This window comes from Calidris pugnax, unplaced genomic scaffold (genome assembly GCF_001431845.1).
Source record: "Calidris pugnax isolate Ruff unplaced genomic scaffold, ASM143184v1 scaffold41, whole genome shotgun sequence".
NCBI classification, from domain to species: Eukaryota; Metazoa; Chordata; class Aves; order Charadriiformes; family Scolopacidae; genus Calidris; species Calidris pugnax.
Genome location: NW_015094509.1, coordinates 9,226,769 through 9,248,318, shown reverse-complemented (window position 1 = coordinate 9,248,318; position 21,550 = coordinate 9,226,769). Strand labels below are relative to the sequence as shown.

At 42.8% G+C, this 21,550-nt stretch overlaps 1 protein-coding gene across 1 annotated transcript in view; it reads right to left on the bottom strand.

Moving 5' to 3' along the window:
- Nucleotides 1-21,550, bottom strand: part of LAPTM4B (lysosomal protein transmembrane 4 beta) — a 62,506-nt gene that overhangs the window by 9,229 nt on the left and 31,727 nt on the right. The window contains exons 5-6 of the mRNA XM_014965235.1: nt 19,855-19,953; nt 13,253-13,348 (exon numbers count right to left, since the gene is read on the bottom strand). Coding sequence (XP_014820721.1) covers nt 13,253-13,348; nt 19,855-19,953 — 195 coding nt within the window. The remainder of the gene's footprint in view (nt 1-13,252; nt 13,349-19,854; nt 19,954-21,550) is intronic.

The following is a 21,550-nucleotide window of genomic DNA, read 5'->3' as shown; positions in this document are numbered from 1 at the left end:
TTTCTGTGCATAGTGTGGGAAGAAGTAGCATTTATCAAGAGTTTCTGAAGAAATGTGATTTTTCTATAATGGGTGCCCAAGAGTTTTTAGGCCCCATGCTTGTCAGAAGTCTCAGAAGTGTGTCACTCAAGGTCTTCTGCTACTTTTAAAAGTTCAGTTCATAAACTGCAGGTGCAAACGGCACCTTTGTGTCATCTGGTCTGGTCATCTCTGAGGTAACTTCAGAAAAGCAGGTAATATTTGGCCCCAAAGAACAGTAGATTCCACACACTCAGATTATCCAGGGAGAGAGATTGACTGAAACAGTTAGGAATTATTAAAACTAAATCCATTGGGAATTCAGTTTTCTCTTTAACCCCTTAGCATAAGGACACACTTTACACCAACTATATGAAAAGACTGACAGCTTTCATGGAAGAGGAAGCTTTTTACTAGTAGTGAAGAACCAGGAATAATAATAAGAATTCTGTGGTGAGAAGCAGTCAAGTGTTACATACAAGACAAACACAGGAGAAAGGAGTAGGGACAAAGTTTCAACACACTTCAGCTAAGCACGTGCATGTAGGGACAGTTCTACTGGATCAGGTGAAAGCTCCATCCAGATCACAGCAATTAGTGACGGATGACGACGGATGATGAAGAAAGAGAAGTGCAAGACAGAACAATAAAGAAATGAAGAAAGAACATACAGTCACGACTTGCCAAGAATGTTCTCCAAACTGTCAGAAATTTGAATGTCAAGGACTTGCTGAATTACTGGTCATGTCTTATAGGAATTTTTCTTCCATTGATTTTTCTAGCCTGCATTTGGACCCACGTTGACATTTAGCCCCTGCAACGTCCTGTGGTAAGCAGTCCCACAGATAATCTAGGTGTTACATGAAGAAATACCTTCTTAGATCTGCTATGAAACCTGCCACTAGCTATTTCACTGAATGCCCCCTGGTTCTTTTGCTAAGGCAGTGAGCAGTTTTTCCTCCTTTCTTCCTCTGCCCCTCATGATTTTAAAGAGCTCTGTCATATTCTCTCGTGTTCTGTCCCTGTTTCATCCTACTAAGGATCTTTGCTCCCCTGCAGTGCAGTCCACAGTTAATTTCTTCATACTAAGAAACTCAACAGTTTTGGGTCCAGGCTGAAGAGAGAGCTCCAGGACCAGGCATGTGGAGAAGCATTACAACCAGGAGAGTGCTGGGGCGGGAGCTGACCTCCACTGGGATGAGGCTTTCTTCATGCTCCGGAGAGCAGCAGGGACTTTCACCTATCTGACCTGTGTTAGATGTTCTTCCAGATGAGATCAACTGCCCTTTAAAAGCAATTCTTATAAAGAAATGCTTATAAATATCTGCTTCAGAGGTGGATCTTTACAATGCAAATGGCTGCTCTGGTCAAATGAGTCCAGTCAAAGCAACTGTTTCTGAGGAAGTCAGAAAGCAATGTTTACAAAATCCTTTCCCATCTTTTCTTCCTTCCCCCATTCCCAGATAACAAAGCCCTGGGTATAGGGCCAAAGCTTCATATCTGAGCCAAATCATATTTAATATGAAATGAGAGATGTTTTACTTTGCTTTATGCACAGATGCTTTTGCTTGAAAAGTTTGTCCAAAATGTGCTAGTTAATTACTATTTAAGGGCTTCATGATCTATTGTCTGTCAAATAAATCCCAAGAAACCTTCCTCTCAACATGTACAGGAAGTATTTTCATGTTTGTGTGTATGCATTTCCTTTAGAAACCACACTAGAATGATCACAGATGGAGTAACTGGAAGCAGAATAGCTCAGAGATAATTTATAACCCCATTCAGCAAAGGAGTAGGACTCAACGCTGTAAAATCATCTGTGCAAAGTTTGAGTTGTTATCTTTTGTTTCTCTTTGATAGAAGTGCTTGTTTATTCCGAGCCACCAGCTCTCCAAGACACTATTTAAGAAACTTTACACGAGTTTATGGATTTCTGTAATGAAGCAGCACAATGTTTGCAGCACTCCAGATAGAGGAATAAATGTATATATTACTACGACACAGCAATATTTAGGGACAGATTGTGATTACCCTTGCATGGGAAGAAAATTGGATTCAGGAAGCTATTGTCTTTTTCCATCGTGTGCAACCTCATAAAAGTCATCAAGAATAATGGTGTAATTACCCTCTCCATTCAAAGGCATGGAGGGATAGTCTACCTCAGGCCACAGAAGTCTTTCCTACAAGAGGCCAACCCTAAACAGCTGCATCTCTAGTTGTGCATCATGATTCTGTACAGAAGGCAGAGCATGTGTTTTTTTTTAATTTTTCCTTCTTTTTTTTTTTCAAAATGAGCATTTGGTGGATGATCACATGCTTTCTCAGGCCTGCATGTCATCAGTACTGATGACTTGGAGAAGTATACTTTGTGTAACAAATGGTTGATGTGTTGGCCTGAGTGCAGAGGCTGTGATAGAGCATTTGTCTTTTGATGGACTTTTTAATTACTAACCTGCATCTCTTTCTAACGTAATCTCCTTTTACAATTCATTGTGCATCCCACTCAAGAATAAGCAAGACAAGAACCCATGAATAGCTCACACAGGGCAGCCAAATTGTTTAACAGGACTGGTCATCTCCCAGGAGTGTGGTTATCACAGTTGTGCTTGTGTTACAGATATTGCTGGAAAGTCTTCCATCTTATCTTCTTCTCACCAGATGGACCATTTTTTCCTATCTAGGGACATGGGGTGACCCAATGTCAGTCTTTGGGCACCACAACAGAGATGGGCCAATTATAAATTTGGAGGTAAATTTTGAAGTCTCATAACATTTGGGAGCAGCAAGATCTGGGATTTTGAGATGAACAATGTCTAGTTCTGTCTTCCATAAATATTTTTCACTACTTTTTATTTTCATACAAACACATTCCGTTGGTATCAGTATTAAAAAGTAAGGTATAATGTTGCCATGTAAAATACAATTTTTCTTGCACAGTGTATTTAGGTGTTTCCTAGTGAATGCTGAAGCGAGGAGTTTGTTTATAACCAAATCATTATAATACTGTGTCAAAACTACAAAGTACTAGTGTTGTGAAAGGTGACGAGCTGGCGGCTTGAAGGAAATGTCTTATGTTTGTATAAAAATCTGTTAATGTTAGTCAATCACATCTGTAAAACATCTGTCAGCCAGAAACTCCCACCAACTTTTGCAGATCTTCTAAATTGGTATGGAGAGAGGAAATTTTTCCTCTAGTAGAGGAGGGCCAGGTTCGGGACCACTTGGCCAAACTGGACATTCATAAGTCCATGGGGCCTGATGGGTTGCACCCACGAGTGCTGAGGGAGCTGGCAGACGTTATCGCTGGACCACTCTCGATCATCTTTGAGAAGTCGTGGAGAACAGGAGAGGTGCCTGAGGACTGGAGGAAGGCCAACATCACTCCAGTCTTCAAAAAGGGCAAGAAGGAGGACCCTGGGAACTACAGACCAGTTAGTCTCACCTCTGTCCCTGGGAAGGTGATGGAGAGACTCATACTAGATGTCATCTCCAAACAAGTTGAAGAGTGGGGGGTTATTGGAAGTGGGCAACACGGGTTTACCAAGGGTAAATCATGTATGACCAATCTGATAGCCTTCTATGATGCCATAACCGGTTGGTTGGATGAGGGGAGGGCAGCAGATGTCATCTACCTTGACTTCAGCAAGGCTTTTGACACTGTCTCCCATAACATCCTCATTGGGAAACTGAGGCAGTATGGGCTGGAAGAGGGGACAGTGAGGTGGATTGAGAACTGGCTGTGTGACAGGACCCAAAGGGTAATTATTAATGGAGCAGGTTCAAGTTGGAAGCCTGTAACCAGTGGAGTCCCCCAGGGGTCAATACTTGGACCCGTGCTGTTTAATATATTCATCAGTGACCTGGACGAGGGGACAGAGTGTATCCTCAGCAAGTTTGCTGATGATACCAAACTGGGAGGGGTGGCTGACACCCCGGAGGGCTGTGCTGCCATCCAGCGAGACTTGGACAGGCTGGAGGGCTGGGCAAAGAAGAACCTCATGAGGTTCAACAGGGAAAAGTGTAGGGTCCTGCACCTGGGGAAGAAGAATGTCAGGCACCAATACAGGTTAGGGGTGGACCCGCTAGAGGCAACTACTGAAGAGAAAGATCTAGGGGTCCTGGTGGACAGTAAAATGGCAATGAGTAAACAGTGTGCTCTTGCGGCCAGGAAGGCCAATGGTATCTTGGGTTGTATAGGGAAGAGTGTAGCCAGCAGGTCAAGGGAAGTCATTCTCCCCCTCTACTCTGCACTGGTGAGGCCACAACTGGAGTACTGTGTCCAGTTCTGGGCTCCCCAGTTCAAGAGAGACAGGGAACTACTAGAAAGAGTCCAGCGTAGGGCTACAAAGATGATTCAAGGATTGGAGCATCTCCCTTATGAGGAGAGACTGAGAGAGCTGGGACTCTTTAGTCTGGAGAAGAGAAGGCTGAGGGGAGACCTTATCAACGCCTACAAGGATCTCAAGGGAGGGTTGAAGGAGGAGGGAGCCAGACTCTTTTCAGTGGTTCCCACCGAGAGGACGAGGGGCAACGGGCACAAGTTGGAACATAAGAGGTTCCACTCAAATATGAGGAGAAACTTCTTCACGGTGAGGGTGACGGAACCCTGGAACAGGCTGCCCAGGGAGGTTGTGGAGTCCCCTTCTTTGGAGATTTTCAAAAACCGCCTGGATGCTCCTGAGTAACATGCTCTAGCTCTAGGCAATCCTGCTTCAGCAGGGGAGTTGGACTAGATGATCTCTATGGTCCCTTCCAACTCTAGAAATTCAGTGAAATTCAGTGAAATTTGGTACATGAATGCTTGTTTTTCTGAAGTTAAGGAACGTTTGGCACGAAGCTCATTTAAAGCAAATCTCACTTGTCTCACTGCTGTAAGAGAGAGGACCAGCAACCACAAGTGCCGTGCAGCTCAGGACAGACTCCAGTGGACAGTCAGTCCTCTGTCCATGAAGAGTCCTGAGGGATGCTTGGGAAGAGCACAGCCGCTCTCTGGGACCCATTAAAGTGAATTTAAATCAGACTGGTCCAGAAATCACCAGAAGCCATTACTAACTGCAGGAAGCCAGACTTCTGGATTATTGCCACCCCCTCAGCAAAAAAAACGGCAGCTGGGTGCTCCTCCCTGGTAGGGAGCTGAGCTTTGCTTTCATGCAATCTCTAGGAGAACAATGCCACCTACTGAACCACCAGCTGCAGCGGCTCCCTCCCACCTAACTGCTGGCTGCTCTTTCTGCTTACGTGTAGTTTGTGGTGCTGGGTAGGTTTTGGCACAGAGGCTTGGGGCTGGAGGAACTGGGAGGTGTGAGGAGTTCCTCCTCCGCTTGGCAAAGGCCAGGCTTGTGCCGTGCAAGGGGATGGGATGCAAAGATGCAAAGATACCAGAGGAGCTGGTGCTGATGCTGAAGGCAGGACCGCCTCTGAGAAAAGCAGCTTTGCCAAAGGGCAGGGCTTCTAGTGTGGGCCAACTGTATGGCTCTAAAGCCACAGCGTGGCTCCCTGCCACTGGGACGTGGCCTCTTGCACCCTGTTGCGTTTCCCTGTTTGAACAATACCTGTCTGAGCGAATTCAGGCCTCCCCCCATCCTTCCTTGCACAGTGTAACTACAGCTTGAGCCTGACCTGGAAAATTGACACACGGCTCAGCTTATGCACCCATATATCCTTGGCAACAGGGATTTAAGTTGTCATCAGCTTTTTGCCGCACTGATACAGATCCTTGGAATTATACCGAAGACTTCGACTCCTTCTTTCGAAGCCCACAAAACAGCAGCTGTCAGATGGTAATGAATCAGCCCCGTTAGAAAAAAAAGGGTCTGTAACGAAACACTGCGAATTTATAAACACTCTTCTTTCCTACATTGCAACACTCCCAATTAGTGAATCAAAAAGATTTGGAAGATTTAAATTGCACATCCCCATTTCGTGTCTTCTTTTTTAATCTAATTATGAACACTGAGAACAGATCTGTCTATTTCTATTGCAAATCTCTTATGAATTGTTACGTACTAGAATAATTCCAGTATTTGAGCTGCAAACATAAATACAGTTTTTGTATTTAAAATTAAAATCTACTGTGGAAAATAGATAAATATGTATATTTTGATCTTGTAATTGAACTTGTAAGTAAATTTAACGACTGTAGTGACAAGTGAAAATGATTTGGAAACCTTATTTTTAAGCTTAAAAGGGTATTTGCCCCAAATTAATACCATTAATAGCCTGTTCCAAACAGCACAGCTGACTTAGTAATAGGTGAGACCTATAACAAGAAGTGTGATTAGGAAATAGCACTAAGCAACAGAGCAGGCAGAATGGAGCAATTCAGACCACAGGGAATGCTGGATTTTAAGACAAAATCCTTCCATAAACAAGGAAGCAGTAGAAGAAGGAGCTGAGTATAGATGACAAGATGGGGAAAGTAAAAAAATAAAAAAAAAAAAAGGAAGAAAAAACAATTGCTTTGCTAAGATTAAAGGACAACTGACAAAATATAGGACTATGCTGCAGGTAAAATGTGAAATGCTGGAGTAGTTGAACAGCTGTTTGTTGGCAGACACAAACTGTCATGATACTTTTCTGCAACTCAAAATCAAACAGAAGAGAAGGAAGTGCACATGTTGCACATGCACTCTAGTTAGACGTGAATGCTGCCATCCACGTGGAGCCTGAGGCCTTTGAAGATTCTCTGATTAAAGACACTGCTTTGGGAATGTTTATAAGCACAATTCTGCAGAAAACCAGATCTAACATGGAAACCACACTCCCAGGTCTCATGTAGATTATCATGTCTTTCCTTCATGCCCTGGGTAGTTCTGCTTATAACCATCTTTTTTTTTTTCCTTGCCCCAACTTCTTCTTCCTCTTCTCTGCCTCCCTTTTTAACTGCTTTCCCTCTGGCAAGTTTTATAGGACATTTTCCATTGGGAAGGTCAGAGCTCCTCTGCCTGAACTCGGTTGGAGGCCCTGAGAAGGGCTCAGAGAGTGAGTCATGCCAGGGGTATTCATTCGTGGTATTCACTCACTTTAAAGTATATTCTGATTAGTACTCACTGGAAAAAGATGCCTCTGATCTAGTGGTCCAGTAATAATGTTATGCAGATGAACTACCACACAAGAAAAGCTACCTGGTGAACATTGCCAAATTTGTAGGATTTTTATGCCACATTGTGGAAAATATCTTTAAACCAGGATTTTCCTCCAAGTTGTCTTCTACTCTGACATCTACCATCCCAAAACTGGCTCAGTAATTGGAAATCACAGGTAGGTCCCAAAGCACCTGTCAGAAACAAGAGCTCCTGCGCATTGTTTGTCCACCTCAGCTCCATCTCGTTCTTCAGTCTGTTCAATTGGAATGAGTCTAAGGGTCCTTCTCTCCATCTATGGCCAAACTAATCACCTTCCACACATGTAGAATAACACAATAGCACAAAGAATGGCTCTTCCAATCTTACCAAAGAATACTCCTCCTCTGCACGGAGGAATCAGCCAGCAGGAATGAATGACCTAACTGCACTTCTCAAGTATGTCTCCTATTGCTTTGAGAAAGGGAAAACAAAAGTGTTGTAAACAAAAGTGTTGGCAGATTAATTACAGGTTATTTAGGTGATGTCATGTCCACAGAAGAAACATATCTGTGCTGAAAAAACAAATAACTTATTAACTGTTGTGGATAAATATACGTCAGATAGGATCCATTGGAGTGATTTAGTAAAGTACGTAAGGATGTAAATCCCACTTTGAAGAGAGATTTAGGGCTTTACATTTTATCCCCACTGGCATCATGACCGGAGATGAAACTTCCATTGATTGGCTTCAGTGAGAGTTAAAAATAAACAAAATGAAATCCCCTGACTACTGAAGAGCAAAAAGGAGCTGTTCCTGCTCTGGAGAACAAAATGTCTAATTTTGGGTTATCTTCCATACTCATACACTGGCGATTTTTCCAAATTGGACAAACATTTCCATGGTACTGCTGTCACAGCTTAAATTAGTGTAGAAAATTAATCTTCATCCATGGTCTGCTTGAAGTGGTAGGCAGGAAAAAGCAATCCCAGACTGGGAAAGTGGATAAAAGAATGTTCAGGTTACTACGGTTCACTGTGGGGGAGCCACCTTACTGCCATGCCAAAATCTCCTACCTCCAGAAACCGAGAGGAGAGAAATATTGGAAAAAAAACTTAGAGGGAGATGATAACACATCCCTAAATAACTCTGCTGCAGTTGTGACTAAGGTACACAGCTGGATCCCCATGTCCTACTGTTATCAGACCCTGGAGCATAAGAAGTTCAGGTCTTCCCATCAACAGCACCAGCTGGTCCCCCACCCCATAACGCAGTCTGTTCGTGGAGCCAAGCTGGGGACATTCATGTGGTGTCAAACTTCGATCAAGGACCACAGAGAGAGGACCTCTCACCTAACAGGGGCAGCAGGAATATCCTGTTCACAGCCTGCAGTGGGGAGGATGTTTGTTTGTTCCAGGTGGCAGGTTTGCCAAAAGGTTGGCTTAAACCACTTACACTGAGTGACAAAAATCAGACAACTGTAGCTATCAGGTTAGTCACAGTTCAGATCTATGAGCATTGTTTGTAAGAAGCAGTTTGATCAGGGGGAACTAACTGGAAATTTCTGTGCTGGGAACTTAAGTTGTTCCCATGGTTTTTAGTGGTATAAAAATTAGGCAGTTAGTAGGAAGGCAGAGAGATGGGTGAATATTTTAAAAAATGAACTGTTATTGAATTGGGGGCTGGGAACAGAGAGGAGTCTGTAGAGAGGATTTCACGAGGAGCGTGAGAGAAGGTATGACAGATGTGGAGAGTGCCAGTGCCTGGGGTTGGCAGAGCAGTCCTGTAGGAGGACAGAAAACACAAAAGCTCATCTCTTGGGAGGACTTATCAGTAGATTTCCATCACGTGACCAATCAAGAAGACGCATGAATACTGCTGTTGGGACCTGTACACTCTCAACATGAATTTGCAGAGTCCTGATGGTAGAAATAGGGGAAACTAATTGTGAGACCCACCAAGGACTACCTGAAGACAGACAGCAAAGGAACAAGAAGCAGGCCCCCGTGGCTGTGCTTAAGAAGTTATCCAGTCTCCTAATCGAATCTGGATGTGATGTCTAAGTGTTTACACACCTTTCCAGGGGTAAGTTAAGAAATGCAGTAAAACAAAAGATAATCTGGCTATTATTTTCAGAACAGATTTCTGGGTTGCAGAACCAATTATATACAATCACAGCTTCTTACTCTTTTGAACCAAATCCTGGTGATTTATATTAAAGTTTCCTTCTTTGCTAAGAAAGAGAACTTTCTTAGTAATCCAGAGAAATCCAGACATCTCAGAAGGGTTCACAGCTGCTTCAGCAAGTAAGTAACTGTCGACTCTTCCTGTCTCTTGTGCCACAGCATCCCAGTTAGTAAGGATTGGATTGTTCTTCTCAAGAAAAGCTCAGTCATTAATGTCATGTTTCCATTTAAATTCAAACTCTTGAATATATTTTTCAAAGGTTCTGAGCAGGTAAAACAGGAAACTCCTAGTTCAAAAGTTAGAAGAGGAAAAATAATGATCTTTATGAAGATACAAGGAAATTTGCATTTATCTGGCAATGGAAGACCCAAGAATTTGATTCCACCAAGATGTTCATAGATCAGAGACAAGGAGACAAGAATAACTATTGTACTTGACGCCTTCTCTTACAACAGAGAGGTCTCCCTTCAAAAAACGGCACACAACAATCATCAAGTAATTGTAACACGAATGCAATTGGTTATAGCTCTTTAATTGTCTGGTATTAGAGGACATTGGTTTACCCATTCCTTTTCCATTTTCAGTACAAATGCTGCAGGCATGTAGAATTCTGAATTCAAGGATGAATTTGTTGATGATTTGTTATTGAAGGCAGAGATTTCGTTTTCCCCTGAGTGCAAATTATAATAAAAATAAGGTATACATTTCATTTTTAAGATGTTATTCAAAGACAGCTCTCCAAAAAAAATTGTAAAACACAGTAACAAAATGTTTGTAGTAATAAATTTCCTAGATTCATTGAAAATATTTATGTAACTGCAGAAAGATTTTGAATTTCTAATTATTCCAATATATAAACTAGATCTTTTAAGTTTGGCAGTAAACTAACCCATAGTCTAGCCCATATCTAAACTCCATATTGAATGCTTTTTGTAATATAATGTCTAGCACTTGCAAACCTATTAATGTTAAAAAAAAAAGTCTTGTGTGTAGAGTGTAGATGAGATGCATTTATTACTATACAGTACAAGGGATATTAGCAGGTAGCAGCTGGGATCTGATCTCCAGATTTTTGAAGTGTTAGGTTATATTTAAAACTTGTTACTCTAAATTGTACCTATTATGCCTAGTCCCATATTTAAGATTAAATGTTCACTTCCATTTGTTCAGATAGGTATTATTTCAGATAATGCTGATGACAGGCATATATCAAAAACCTGCTCCTGAAGATGAGAACATGCCCTGCACATATGACCTGCAGCTCTGCTGGAATGCAGTTAGCAGGTTTGATTCTAAAAATGACACATTTCTTTCAAAGCAGAGGGAAGAGATTGACCCACATTTTTTAAGAAACTTGTAATTTGACCTTTAAAGGCAAGCTGAAGTGAAGGAGCCCTGCTGAGAGAAGTTTCCCAGCATCAATAAGAATGAAAAAACATTTTTTTAATACAAAAGTGCACTTGAATGTTGGGGGAATATTATACAGTTCAACAGACAGCAGTGACCTATCACAGAATTTCAAAATTTCATGAAGTTTCTTCAAGAGTCCTAAACTCTCAAAGGTCCTCAACACTCAACTGTCAAAGTCCTGTTCTTCCACACTTCATTTTGAAACCATTTGTATCCAATTGTGTTGAGCTTACTTTTTTTATAGTCATGTGAATAGTGGTTTTTGCTGATGCCTCTCAATGTAGACATAGAAAAAAAATATTTTTGACTCTGTGATTTGTGGGACTGAAGGGAAAGAAGAACAATCTTTTGATTCACAGTGGAGAATGATGAGGATTTAACCCCGCACACTCTGTTGTTCTTCGCTGAGGCTCAGCAATAAGCAGAAGAAAGAAGGGGATTGCTCAGGAGCATGTCAGCTCCTCCATCACATTTCTGAGTGCATTCTGTTGGCGAGTGTCCATGGATCTTGTCAGAGAAGGATGTGCAAGAGAATGAGACTGACTGCATCACCAAGGGACACAGGAACTCATCCTGACTGGAGAGAAGCAGCTAGACATGGGTTTGAAGGAAGCTTGCCTCCACACCAAATAAATAATTAAAACAACAGGCTATTATTGACTCTCTCTCCTCCTGCCTCTCTGGCTGGGCCTGAGAAACTTCCCCAGCAGTATTGCTCTAGAGCCTTTCTGTACTCCTGAACAAGAATATTTGGGTCAATTTTGTGGTTAGCTGATAAATTCCCAAACAGCTCTTTCTTAGGACATCATCTCATTGAACTTACTTAGAAAGAATGAACAACATACCCGAAAGCAAGGGATTCTGATTCTAATATTAAAATTTAGGAGGTGTAGATATTGAGGAAAGAAGCAGAGGCCAATGGTGAGGGCACTAGCTAGGAATGCACAGCCTTTCTCAAAACCTTTCTCTGCTGCAGCTGTCTTGTAAGATCAAGATAAGCAAAGTTAAATTAAACTCTCAGTGCAAGAATATGTCATCTTTAAGCAGGATAAAAGTGCTTCCTTTCCTCACAGAAACACAAGTGCTTTAAAGACGAGGAGTCAGATCACAGCACCTTCATAATTGCTAAATACAAAATCATTTAAAAACACCAAAGTCTTCTGCTTTGTAAAGGCAGCAGTGGAGGAGGCGGGTTAAATGCAACTTTTTGAAAGCCTTGGTAAATATAGTTTCCCAGATAACCAGATAACCCAGCTGCACTCTCCAAGCACTGAGCCTGCCAGTTCTGTGAGTTGTAGAGTTAGTGATGTTTGAAGCTGAGTTATAGCTACCCACAGGTTGAACAAAAGAGCTATCAAAATTATTTCACATAAAAATCCTGGTTTTACTCAAAGTAGGTTCCAGTAAAGAAAGCAGTAATACTTCTTAGCTTTCAATAAACTCATATTTTTATACTTAAATATCCTGGTTGCCAGCTGTGATCATAGCCTGTAAAACTTCTTATGCTTTTCTTAGAGCTCCAGTTATTGAAGAAAAATAACTATGCAAGAGTTAAAACTTTCATGTAAAAGTAGTAATAGTTTTCTAAGCCCTTGTGGCTGCACAGGAATCACTTATTCCAGTGGTTTAAAGTTGATGGTCTAATACCTCAGTGTGTGGAGACCACCCACGATTAGGAAAACCTGAGGAAGGCAATCCTGAAATTTTACCCAGATGATCCAAAGGACCGAGTTCATGCTGCTCTCATTCTGTTATGTAAACCATGTAAGGACCCTCCTTACATCAGCCAGTGGAGTCACCCCAGGGAAAGATTTGGCACAGTGCCCTCAGAGTGTAGTTTGGGTGGAACTGAGCAGCTCCATGGAAATACCACTGCAAACAGAACCGGCTCTTTCCAGGGACTCTTTCTTCTGGTATTCCTTCAGTACCTTCTGCAACAAGCGAGGCATTGCTTAGCAGTTGTGCCCTGAACATATGCATGTCAGCACTAAACTACTGTAAAATGAGCTGATGCTTTCCATTCTTTGAGGTTAAAGTCTGGTTATTCATTTCTTTCATCTTTGTTTCATTCTGTTTCCTTACTATACAAAACCCATCATGTGCTGGGAGATGAATCATTGAACTTTTGTTGCCTTTTAGCTCCTCTCTGTGAGCATGCAAAGCACTACACCAGATGTTGAGTGTCCTAAATCACAGTTTCCATAGCTAAATCCACATTTCTCAGTGGGTGCAGACCATGGTATCCCTGGGTCGTAATCAGTCCCCCCACTGTCCACACCATCACACATCTGGAGAGCTCAGAGATGGGGTCGTTCCTGGGCCCACAAGGTAAGCTGTAGCTTATGCTAAACACAGGTTCTTTAACAGATTATGCATAAAATAAAACTAGAATTTTAGCAATAGATGTTATTTGTAACCATAGCACACCAGACTGTTGAATCTCAAGACTAAACATAACCAACAGATGAGGACTCTCAAAGGAATCAGATGCTTAACAAAGCAGTCAGAAATTAATGTAACATAAAAATATTAAATGCATAATATTAGACAGATGTTTGTGATCTAACATCCTTACCGCAGTGTCATTGGTGGTAATGTACACCAGCACATCCGAGTTGTTCCTGCCATTAATGTATCGGTAACAGTTCCACACGCAGCTTATCAAGTAACCCTGCAAAGAAAAGGGATTTATTATTCTATGCAGAAAATAACTCATATACATTTTTCTTTTAGAGCATTTCTATTCTTATATAAATAAGAATATGAGCCTGATAGAAGCATGGGATGGTCACTTTGCTGTGACTCTAGGTATGCCTAGGTGCTCTGTGAGTAATCCAAAACTATTCCTCATACTGATTGAGTTGGAGTTGTTCAGTCTTGAGAAGAAAAGGCTCTGGGGAGACCTTACTGTGGCCTTTCAATATATAAAGGGGGCTTATAAAAAAGATGGAGATAGACTTTTTACCAAGGCCTTTAGTGACAGGACAAGGGGCAATGGTGCTGCAGATACACAGGTGTACATTACATGTCTCAGAGACAGCAGCAAAAAGTAAATAGAAACCAATTTTGGATTCCTCCATGGTAAGTATGTTTAAATGCTGTCAACTGCCATGTCATTAGTATTAGAAAGTGGAAGCAAACCCCAGTAAAAAGAGCACAAGCACACTGCAGACTGAAGAATCATTACACAAATTACAGGAAATCCACCTTGTCTTGTGAGTGGAAGCCTGGCCATTGACTGTTTTATGATTTTATATATCACCTGCATTGTTTCAATACTCTGTTTCACTTAATCTGATGTTAAATCAATGTATTCCATATGACTGGAATGGTTTGGGGTCTTCCTATTATTGCCTGACTAGAGAGAAATGTTAGTGTAAAAGTTTTTATTGAAATATGAAATTATTTCTGACCTTTTAACCATTATTAAAAATACTTCATTTTTTTCAGTATAAAACAAAAAAATTGCTATTGCAGCAATAATCCTGCCACTGGATCATAAACTTCACTAGTTTTGTTCTTGGAGCTGTCTTGGCTCTGGGTAGGGTTGCTGCCTGGCAAACAACTAGTCGTCTCTCTGGTTTTTGAACTGGTTGGGCAAAGTGCTCACATCTATTGTCTCCTTCACCAGCAGGACTGATTCCATTCTGGCGAGCAGAGATGAGCAAAGTGACTGGAAGGAAGACAGGAGTCAGTAACACTTGTGGAGGAGCAGGAGCTAGATCCTCATCATGCCAGGGACAAGGCTGGTGGTACTAAGCAGTTCCCTCTGGAGATTTCCACTTCCCACGTAGTCACACATGAGAGTGATGAGGAGAACAATGTGTTTTGGTGGTGCCCATCTTATATTTTTCCTTAGTAGGTCCTGCATAGCAGTTCTTTCACAAACCTCGAGCGTGCAAATTAAACTGCCAGCGCTGATTGGATTTGCATGTGTGTCTCACTCTGAGTGAGTCATGCTTTTGTGACTCACTTGCACTGATGACCTTCCAAGAGCTTCTTATCCTTTTGAGCTGCCCTGTGCTTCCTCCCTCCCTGGAGCTGTCACACATGAGCTGTGTTTTTTGGGATGCCACATGACTCACTGATGGCTCGCTTGTAGATCAGGGTTTTTTCCACTGGGACTGAGATGGCTGAAATCCACCAAGTTTGCTTCCTCTTCTTTACGGCGTCTTACAGACCCTGGATAACTTGGAGCTGTCACAGACTTTGACGGTATTTTCTAACATTAAATGGGGAGAGTAAAAGGCTTCTGGAGGGAGCTGAGTCTTAAGAGAAGGGTAGGCTGGCTCTACAGCCTGGGCTGCAGGCTCTGCAAGCCTGCCCTGGGCTACTGAACCAAGTGGTGTAAAGGCAGATATGTGTATACACACTTGTGGGGGACACCACCCATCTTCGTAAGAAACCCTTTACATTAAGCCTACCTATTTGCAAACTGATTTCTATCCTCCTCCTGTTAAAAATCCAAACTGAGGGAAGCTTTGTTTCTGGTAATACCCTCTTATCTGGGGGAAGCTAGTGGGATATTTATTTCTGAATGCTCCCATTCTGTTACAGGCGGTGAATAAAACACATTTAACCGCCCAATGAACCCTTACAGCTCGCCCGTCGCTGCGCCCTCGCCCTTATCAGCCCTGCTCCCGCCTGCACAGGATGCTTCTCGGGGGGTGAGGTCCACTCCAGCCTTGGAATTAAAGAGGTCATCAGCCAGCACACACCAAGTAATTGGCCTGGAGACACTGACCCACATACGGCTGAGCGCGGCGGCCCCTCGGAGCACGTCTTTATCCAAGCGTTTTGGAGACGTGCTGCTGGCCTGCAAATCCTGAGTCACAGAAACTAATTTCCTCAACCCGTAACTTCTTCTTTAAACTTGTTCCTAATTGCTGTTTTCTACTGATACCGCCGAACCGCTAAATGGAACTGCTGATTCAACTACCAATTTTTTTTTTTTTTCCTGAAAGACTTGGCTGAGGTTTCCAATACTGCTTTGAAATATGTGGCTGGACACGCAGTATATAAATATATTGATTTTTCTCTCAGGAGACCGATGTTCACAGTTGGAACAGTCCCTACGTAAAAGGCGTTAAAGTCATTTCAGCCTGACCCCCCCTTAGTGGGATTCCCCCACACCACTGCACAGGCTGCCAACACACGCCTTTTTGGGGGGGGGGGGCAGCCCAGTAGCCACCACGTGAAAGGATGGGTGCACAGGAAGGGCTGAGCGTGGAAACAGACACGGTGTCTACTTCTACCAGCTCTCAGTCTTCCCCCCTGAAGGGTGGTGAACGACTTTAGTCCCTAAGGAACTGAAACCCACAAAACTTTATAACCCTGCCTCTCGCTGTTGGTATTGCACACGCACTTGTGAAGCTGCAAAACAACAGTAAGGTTCTGTATGACTTCTGGTCATCAGGCACATGCCCGGCCAGCTGAGTGACCGGCGTGTTTGTGGAAATGAGGGGTTGCTGTATCCTGCTGTTTCTTGTAAGGCAGCAAGGAAAGCCTGTGCCGATCTGGGTCACGGCAGCCCTCTGGGCAGCCAGCGCTGGGCGAACACCACAGACCCAACAGACCCCCTCGGGTCAGGAGCCGTCTGCACCGAGTCCCGGTTTATTCTCCAGCTGCTTTGGATTTTCTATTTACAGAGCTGGGCTGCTCTCCAGTAACCAGCAAAAACGAGATAAAGATTTCTACGCAAACTGAAAAGTCTGTGAAGATTTCAGAGGGATGCTAATGGCAGATCAGTTAGCCACGTGTATTTCACATGTCAGTGCTGCAGGAGGAGAAACAATGGGTTGCTGTGCTGATGAAATCTGCAATTAAATCCATTTTCTCAGCACACTAGAATGTGTATCTTCTGAGTATAAAAAGGCTGTATAAGATTCACTCCTTATAACTGCTAATAAATACTGTGACTGAAAAGAATTCATGATGTCAAACCAAACTACTGGCCTGCAACGCTTTAAAGACACATTATATAGGCCAGGACATCATCTGTTGGCTCACAGTCACACATACTAGGGTATGCAATTTAAAGCAAATGACCCCTGCTTTAGAGAGGGGTAAGTCAATCCTCTAAGTACCCTGCCACCAGCAAGCCCAGTGCTGGGACCTGCCCCAGGTTTCTGTGGAGCAGGTGGCAACCTCATGGCTCTGTGCTGGGAGCAGGAGTCAGAGCTCAGCTGTTGAGGACGTGCTGGTGGTCCTGACTCCATCCCCCTGTGGGAAGGCAGCATGATGATGGGGCAATGTGCTGCAGGTCAGGGTTAGCCCTGCCAGGAGGCATCCCCCTGGGCTGAGACATGAAACCTCTCAGGGTCATAAAACTCCTCTCAGGGTCATAAAACTTCATTCTGCATCACCCTTTCCCATCTGTTGAGGACACCAGGACATGCACAGTGGTCTCATTTCCAGGCTCAACACCTCATACACAGAGATTATGGGCATATTATGGAGACCAGGGTTAATATTCAGTTTGCTGAAGATCAGCCTGTCTCACTGAGCTGGAATACTGTTCAGCTGCCTCACTGGCAACCACCCCTTCCTACCTTCTTTTTCCAGAAAAAGAAAGGCCAATAAAGAAGAGGAGGCCACACTCAGCAGCTGCAGAGTGCTCAGGGCAGCCTGGGGAAGGGTTTCTTCTGGTTGTGTCTGTGCTCACCTGAGCCTGGCTCATTTGGGTCTGGGGGCTTTGCCTGTGGTGGGGAGGTTGAAGTCTCAACCGTTCTCTCTCAGCAGCTGGGGCTGGCTAGAGGAAACCACAGCCCTGTTCCCCAGACCAGCTGCAGAGGAGGGCGCGATTTGAAAGCCACTGTGTTGGCTATATGCCATTTGAGGTCCTGTGTACATGTATATAAATGCATTTATACCGCTGGATGTCCTTCCTCAGCCAAATAGGAAGCACCTATATTTCATGGTATGTGTGACTCTGGTTCAGTTTCTAGACAAACACAGTAAATGGAACAACACATTTCAGTCTACTCTGTAAAAGATTCTACAAAAGCACCTGAAATATCCATTAGCTGCTTCAGATCCAAGTAAATCCTAAGGACTAAAAAGACAAGTGTTTGTGTGTGGTTAACTAACTCGCTTTCTTACTAACCTCTCTTGTCCCCCACTTCCCTTTCCACAATCCCATGGCTGCAAAGCAGAAACCCACCACCTAATGCCGCTATATCTCGATTTTTTACACAATAGCGTTTTCCTTTGCATGTAGCTTCATCCAAAACAAGAATGTCATAACACCAAATGTTTCTGAGGAATTATGTGATTCTGTTTAATATTTCCTGAATGCAGCTTTTCCTAGGTTACAATGTTTTGGTTTATCTCCCTATTTCTAGTCAAACTCCAGAGGGAGAGGGAGCTCAGGCATATTTTTATGCACAGTACCTTTTCACTTTCAGTATATAAATGTGGTACCATCTGTTAAGTCTATCAGTGATAAAGTGTGATGCATCTGATAGCGTCCAGCTTTCTTTTCATGGAGCAGATTCCATAAATCTGCATAGCAGCTCTTCTGGAAACACAAGAAATAAAATGCTAACTGGAATTTAGCATATGTTTCTGTGTGAGCCACGTTTTTTGTGACTCATTCGCACTATAATATGTTGCTAGAATGAGCATTTTAAAAGCCACATATACTCCTGGAAAAAACGTGTGTTAGCCACTTTAAAACAAAGCAAGCCTTTTGCACTATTAATTTCTTATGTTTCTTTTTTCCTGTAGTAAGTTTTTTTGCCATTCCAATTTTAGTTGAATTTTTTTCATAAGCTTGAGACTTCTTTGCCATACTTTCCCTCCCACCTACCTAGGGTAAAAATGGGCTAATGCTTGCATTTGAGAAATGTAAAGGTACATACCTCCTGGCACCTGACAGATCTACGTATTTACTACATTCATATGTATTTCTTAAAGGTGCAAACAAAATCAACTGTACAGCTGTGAACATACAAAGCCAGAGGGCTAAATTATATTTCTAAATCACAGAAGAAAAGTGGATATCACTTCCAACAGCACCTTAAAATACCCTATCTGGTTGGTTTTTTTCATTTTTGTAGTAGCTTCAATAACCTAATCACCCTCTCTTGTCACAATAACTTTCCCTGTCCACGTTGTCAAATGTGTTGTCTAGAAGCAACATCCACAGTGCCACTGTGGCTCTTTGGGACTTCTCTAGTCTAATGCATAATTGTTCTGCAGAGAAAAGGCAAGAACTATTCTGTAACAAAACCCAACATGAGAAATACAAAACCAGCAGCACTGCACTGCGAGAAACATGCAGAAGGGTGAAAGAACAGGGCAAACAGTCCATCATACTTTCCAAGAGGTCCAAGGCTCAGGGGACTAGTTATGCCACAGGTGGTTATTTTTCACACATTGATTTGTCTGATCTTATTCTGAGCTCCTTTTGCACTCCTGCCCTGCACAGCCAGTGGGGGCCGACCTCGCTGGAGCATGAACCTGGCTGTGGAGGTTTCACATGAGCCCTCTCCGGCTGGGTTGGGTGATGCTACAGCTCCCTTCATCTGGTACCTGCCACCTCCAGCCCTCTCACCTGTGAGGTTTGCATAACAGCAAATAAATCATCACTCCCTGTGCTCTTTTGCTGCCTGGTGTGATGGTCCTTTACGTTGTCACTCCCAGGAGGGATTGTTTGGATCTATTTCTAACCACCTCAAGGGAGGTGATTCTGTCCCTCTACTCTGCTCTTGTGAGATGCCAGCTGGAGTACTGCATCTAGTTGTAAAGACTCATAATTTTTCCTTATTCTCTATTTCCTATCTACAGTTTGTGAGATGACCTTTCCTCTTGTCCCTACACATCTTAGGGTGTCTTTTAAAACCTTTGATGAGAGATTCTGCCAAACATCTTTTGAAAAACCATGAAGTCTGTATCAACAGGGTCTGCCTTGTCCACTGGATGATGTGCTCCTTCAAAGAATTTGTGTCATGAGCTCCCCCTACAAGTATCATGCTTCCCTGTTGTGGCCTATATGTTCATGTGTTTGTCTATGAGATTTTCTGACTTTATTCCATAATGTCTATCACTTTGCTTTGTATATCTGTCAGGCTGCCTGGTCTGTAGCGCCCTAGATCTCTTCTAAAGCCAGGCCTCCCAGCAAGACATGTTCCACCCATGATCAGAAGTAGACTTTATACACAGTAATGCACTTACCTTAAAAGCCAAAATGATACTTATGAAAAGGAGGATAATCACAACCAGACACGTAGGGTTCACAGACATAATCTCTTCCTTGTAGGGAAAATTGGAGGGCTGCATAAGCAAAAATAAGCAAAACACTGTAAGTTAATCTCACGAGTCATTTGAGAGCCATTCAATTAATGCACTCTATAATTAACAGCTTAAAAAAAACTTGCTGTGATCTACTAAATCTGGAGCTCTCTGCACCAAGAACCAGTTTCAGTGAGTTTGGCTGGAAGAGGCATCGCGAAAACTCAGCTGCCAAACGCTCACCAGAGGGCTGTGGGGTTTGTGTTTGCTGTCTATCTAGTGTGGGCTCTTTGCCTCACTGCCCAATGGGTTTGTATCTGACACAAACTAGCAAAGGACATCTCTCTGAGACCTTTGCAGCAAGAAATCTGCCATCTTGAGCAACAGCAGGCAATTCCTGTACCTATTAACTAAGCATTATCTTGTACTGGCACTGGTTGCCAAAGACAAGTAGCAGATCCTTCCAGAAAGTCAAAGCAGGAAAAGCTGGGCATAAATATTTGACCAAAAGATATTTGGTTCATTCTGCTCTATCTTATTTTTGGTTAAATTTGGGCTACTTTTCCAGGAGCACTTGTTAGTGCTGCTGAGTGCATGCCCTCAGGCATGGGTCCTACAAGAGAGCAATGTCATGATTTAAAACCAAAATGTGCTCCAGATCCTTCTGTCATCTCATACATGAAATAGAGGTGACAAAATTAATCTCCCTACTCTAGCATAGGCTCTAGTGATTTACAATTGTGAAAGAGTTTTGGATCACTGGCTGAAAAAAAACCTCTAAAAATATTTCACTGTATTTGTTATTGCTTAAAGAAAACACACCCTTTAAAATGAATGTTCCAAATCGTGTTGAAATATCACAAGGCACAAGTTCCTGTTTCAGTTAGAATAAACCATTGTTCACAGACAGAGCTGCTCTCCACAAAAGATAGCTCTGCTGCAACACTCGCTCATTATAACTGAATGCATTAGCTCCTTCCACACACAATCCCCTTTTCCCTTACAGGTCTAATTACTTAACCAGGCCAGCTCTGCATCCTTGTCAGGACAATTAACTAGACCGAGCTATAACTGTATTCTTGGTGGTGATGATATAAATCCAGAGTAACCTCCTAATACCCCTTATACCAGCACTCGGCCCAGTGCATCAGGAAATTCTCTTTTTTTTTGGGGGGGGGACACGACACGACACGACAGCTGCTGGTGAGAATAGCTCTTTATTTAGCGCTTCCATGAACTGTTCAGAGTGGTTAACATCAACAGCAGCTGTAACCGTTTGCAGAAAAACGTTACATAAGCACATTTTCCGCTTCTTGACAGCAATGCTTCTCTGCCTGCACTGAATTTCATGGCTGAAGTTTTTATCACGCTATCTTCTTTGCCGAGGTACAGCTTTTGCAGGAAACTAGCTTGCTATAATTCAATAAGTCGCTGCCTTTTTTTTTTCCACAGGAGGTTATTGCTAAATATAGTGGATGCAGCCACCAAGAAAGCAAGAATATATGCCAAGAAGAGATGCACTGAAAAATAAACTCAAGCCTTATGTGGAGAAAATTTAAGTATTAATGCCACAGTCTGCCCTCCTGCTTGCAGGAGAGAGGCCGTGCATAAGGTTAGAAGGTCCGGTCAGTTAAGGCCT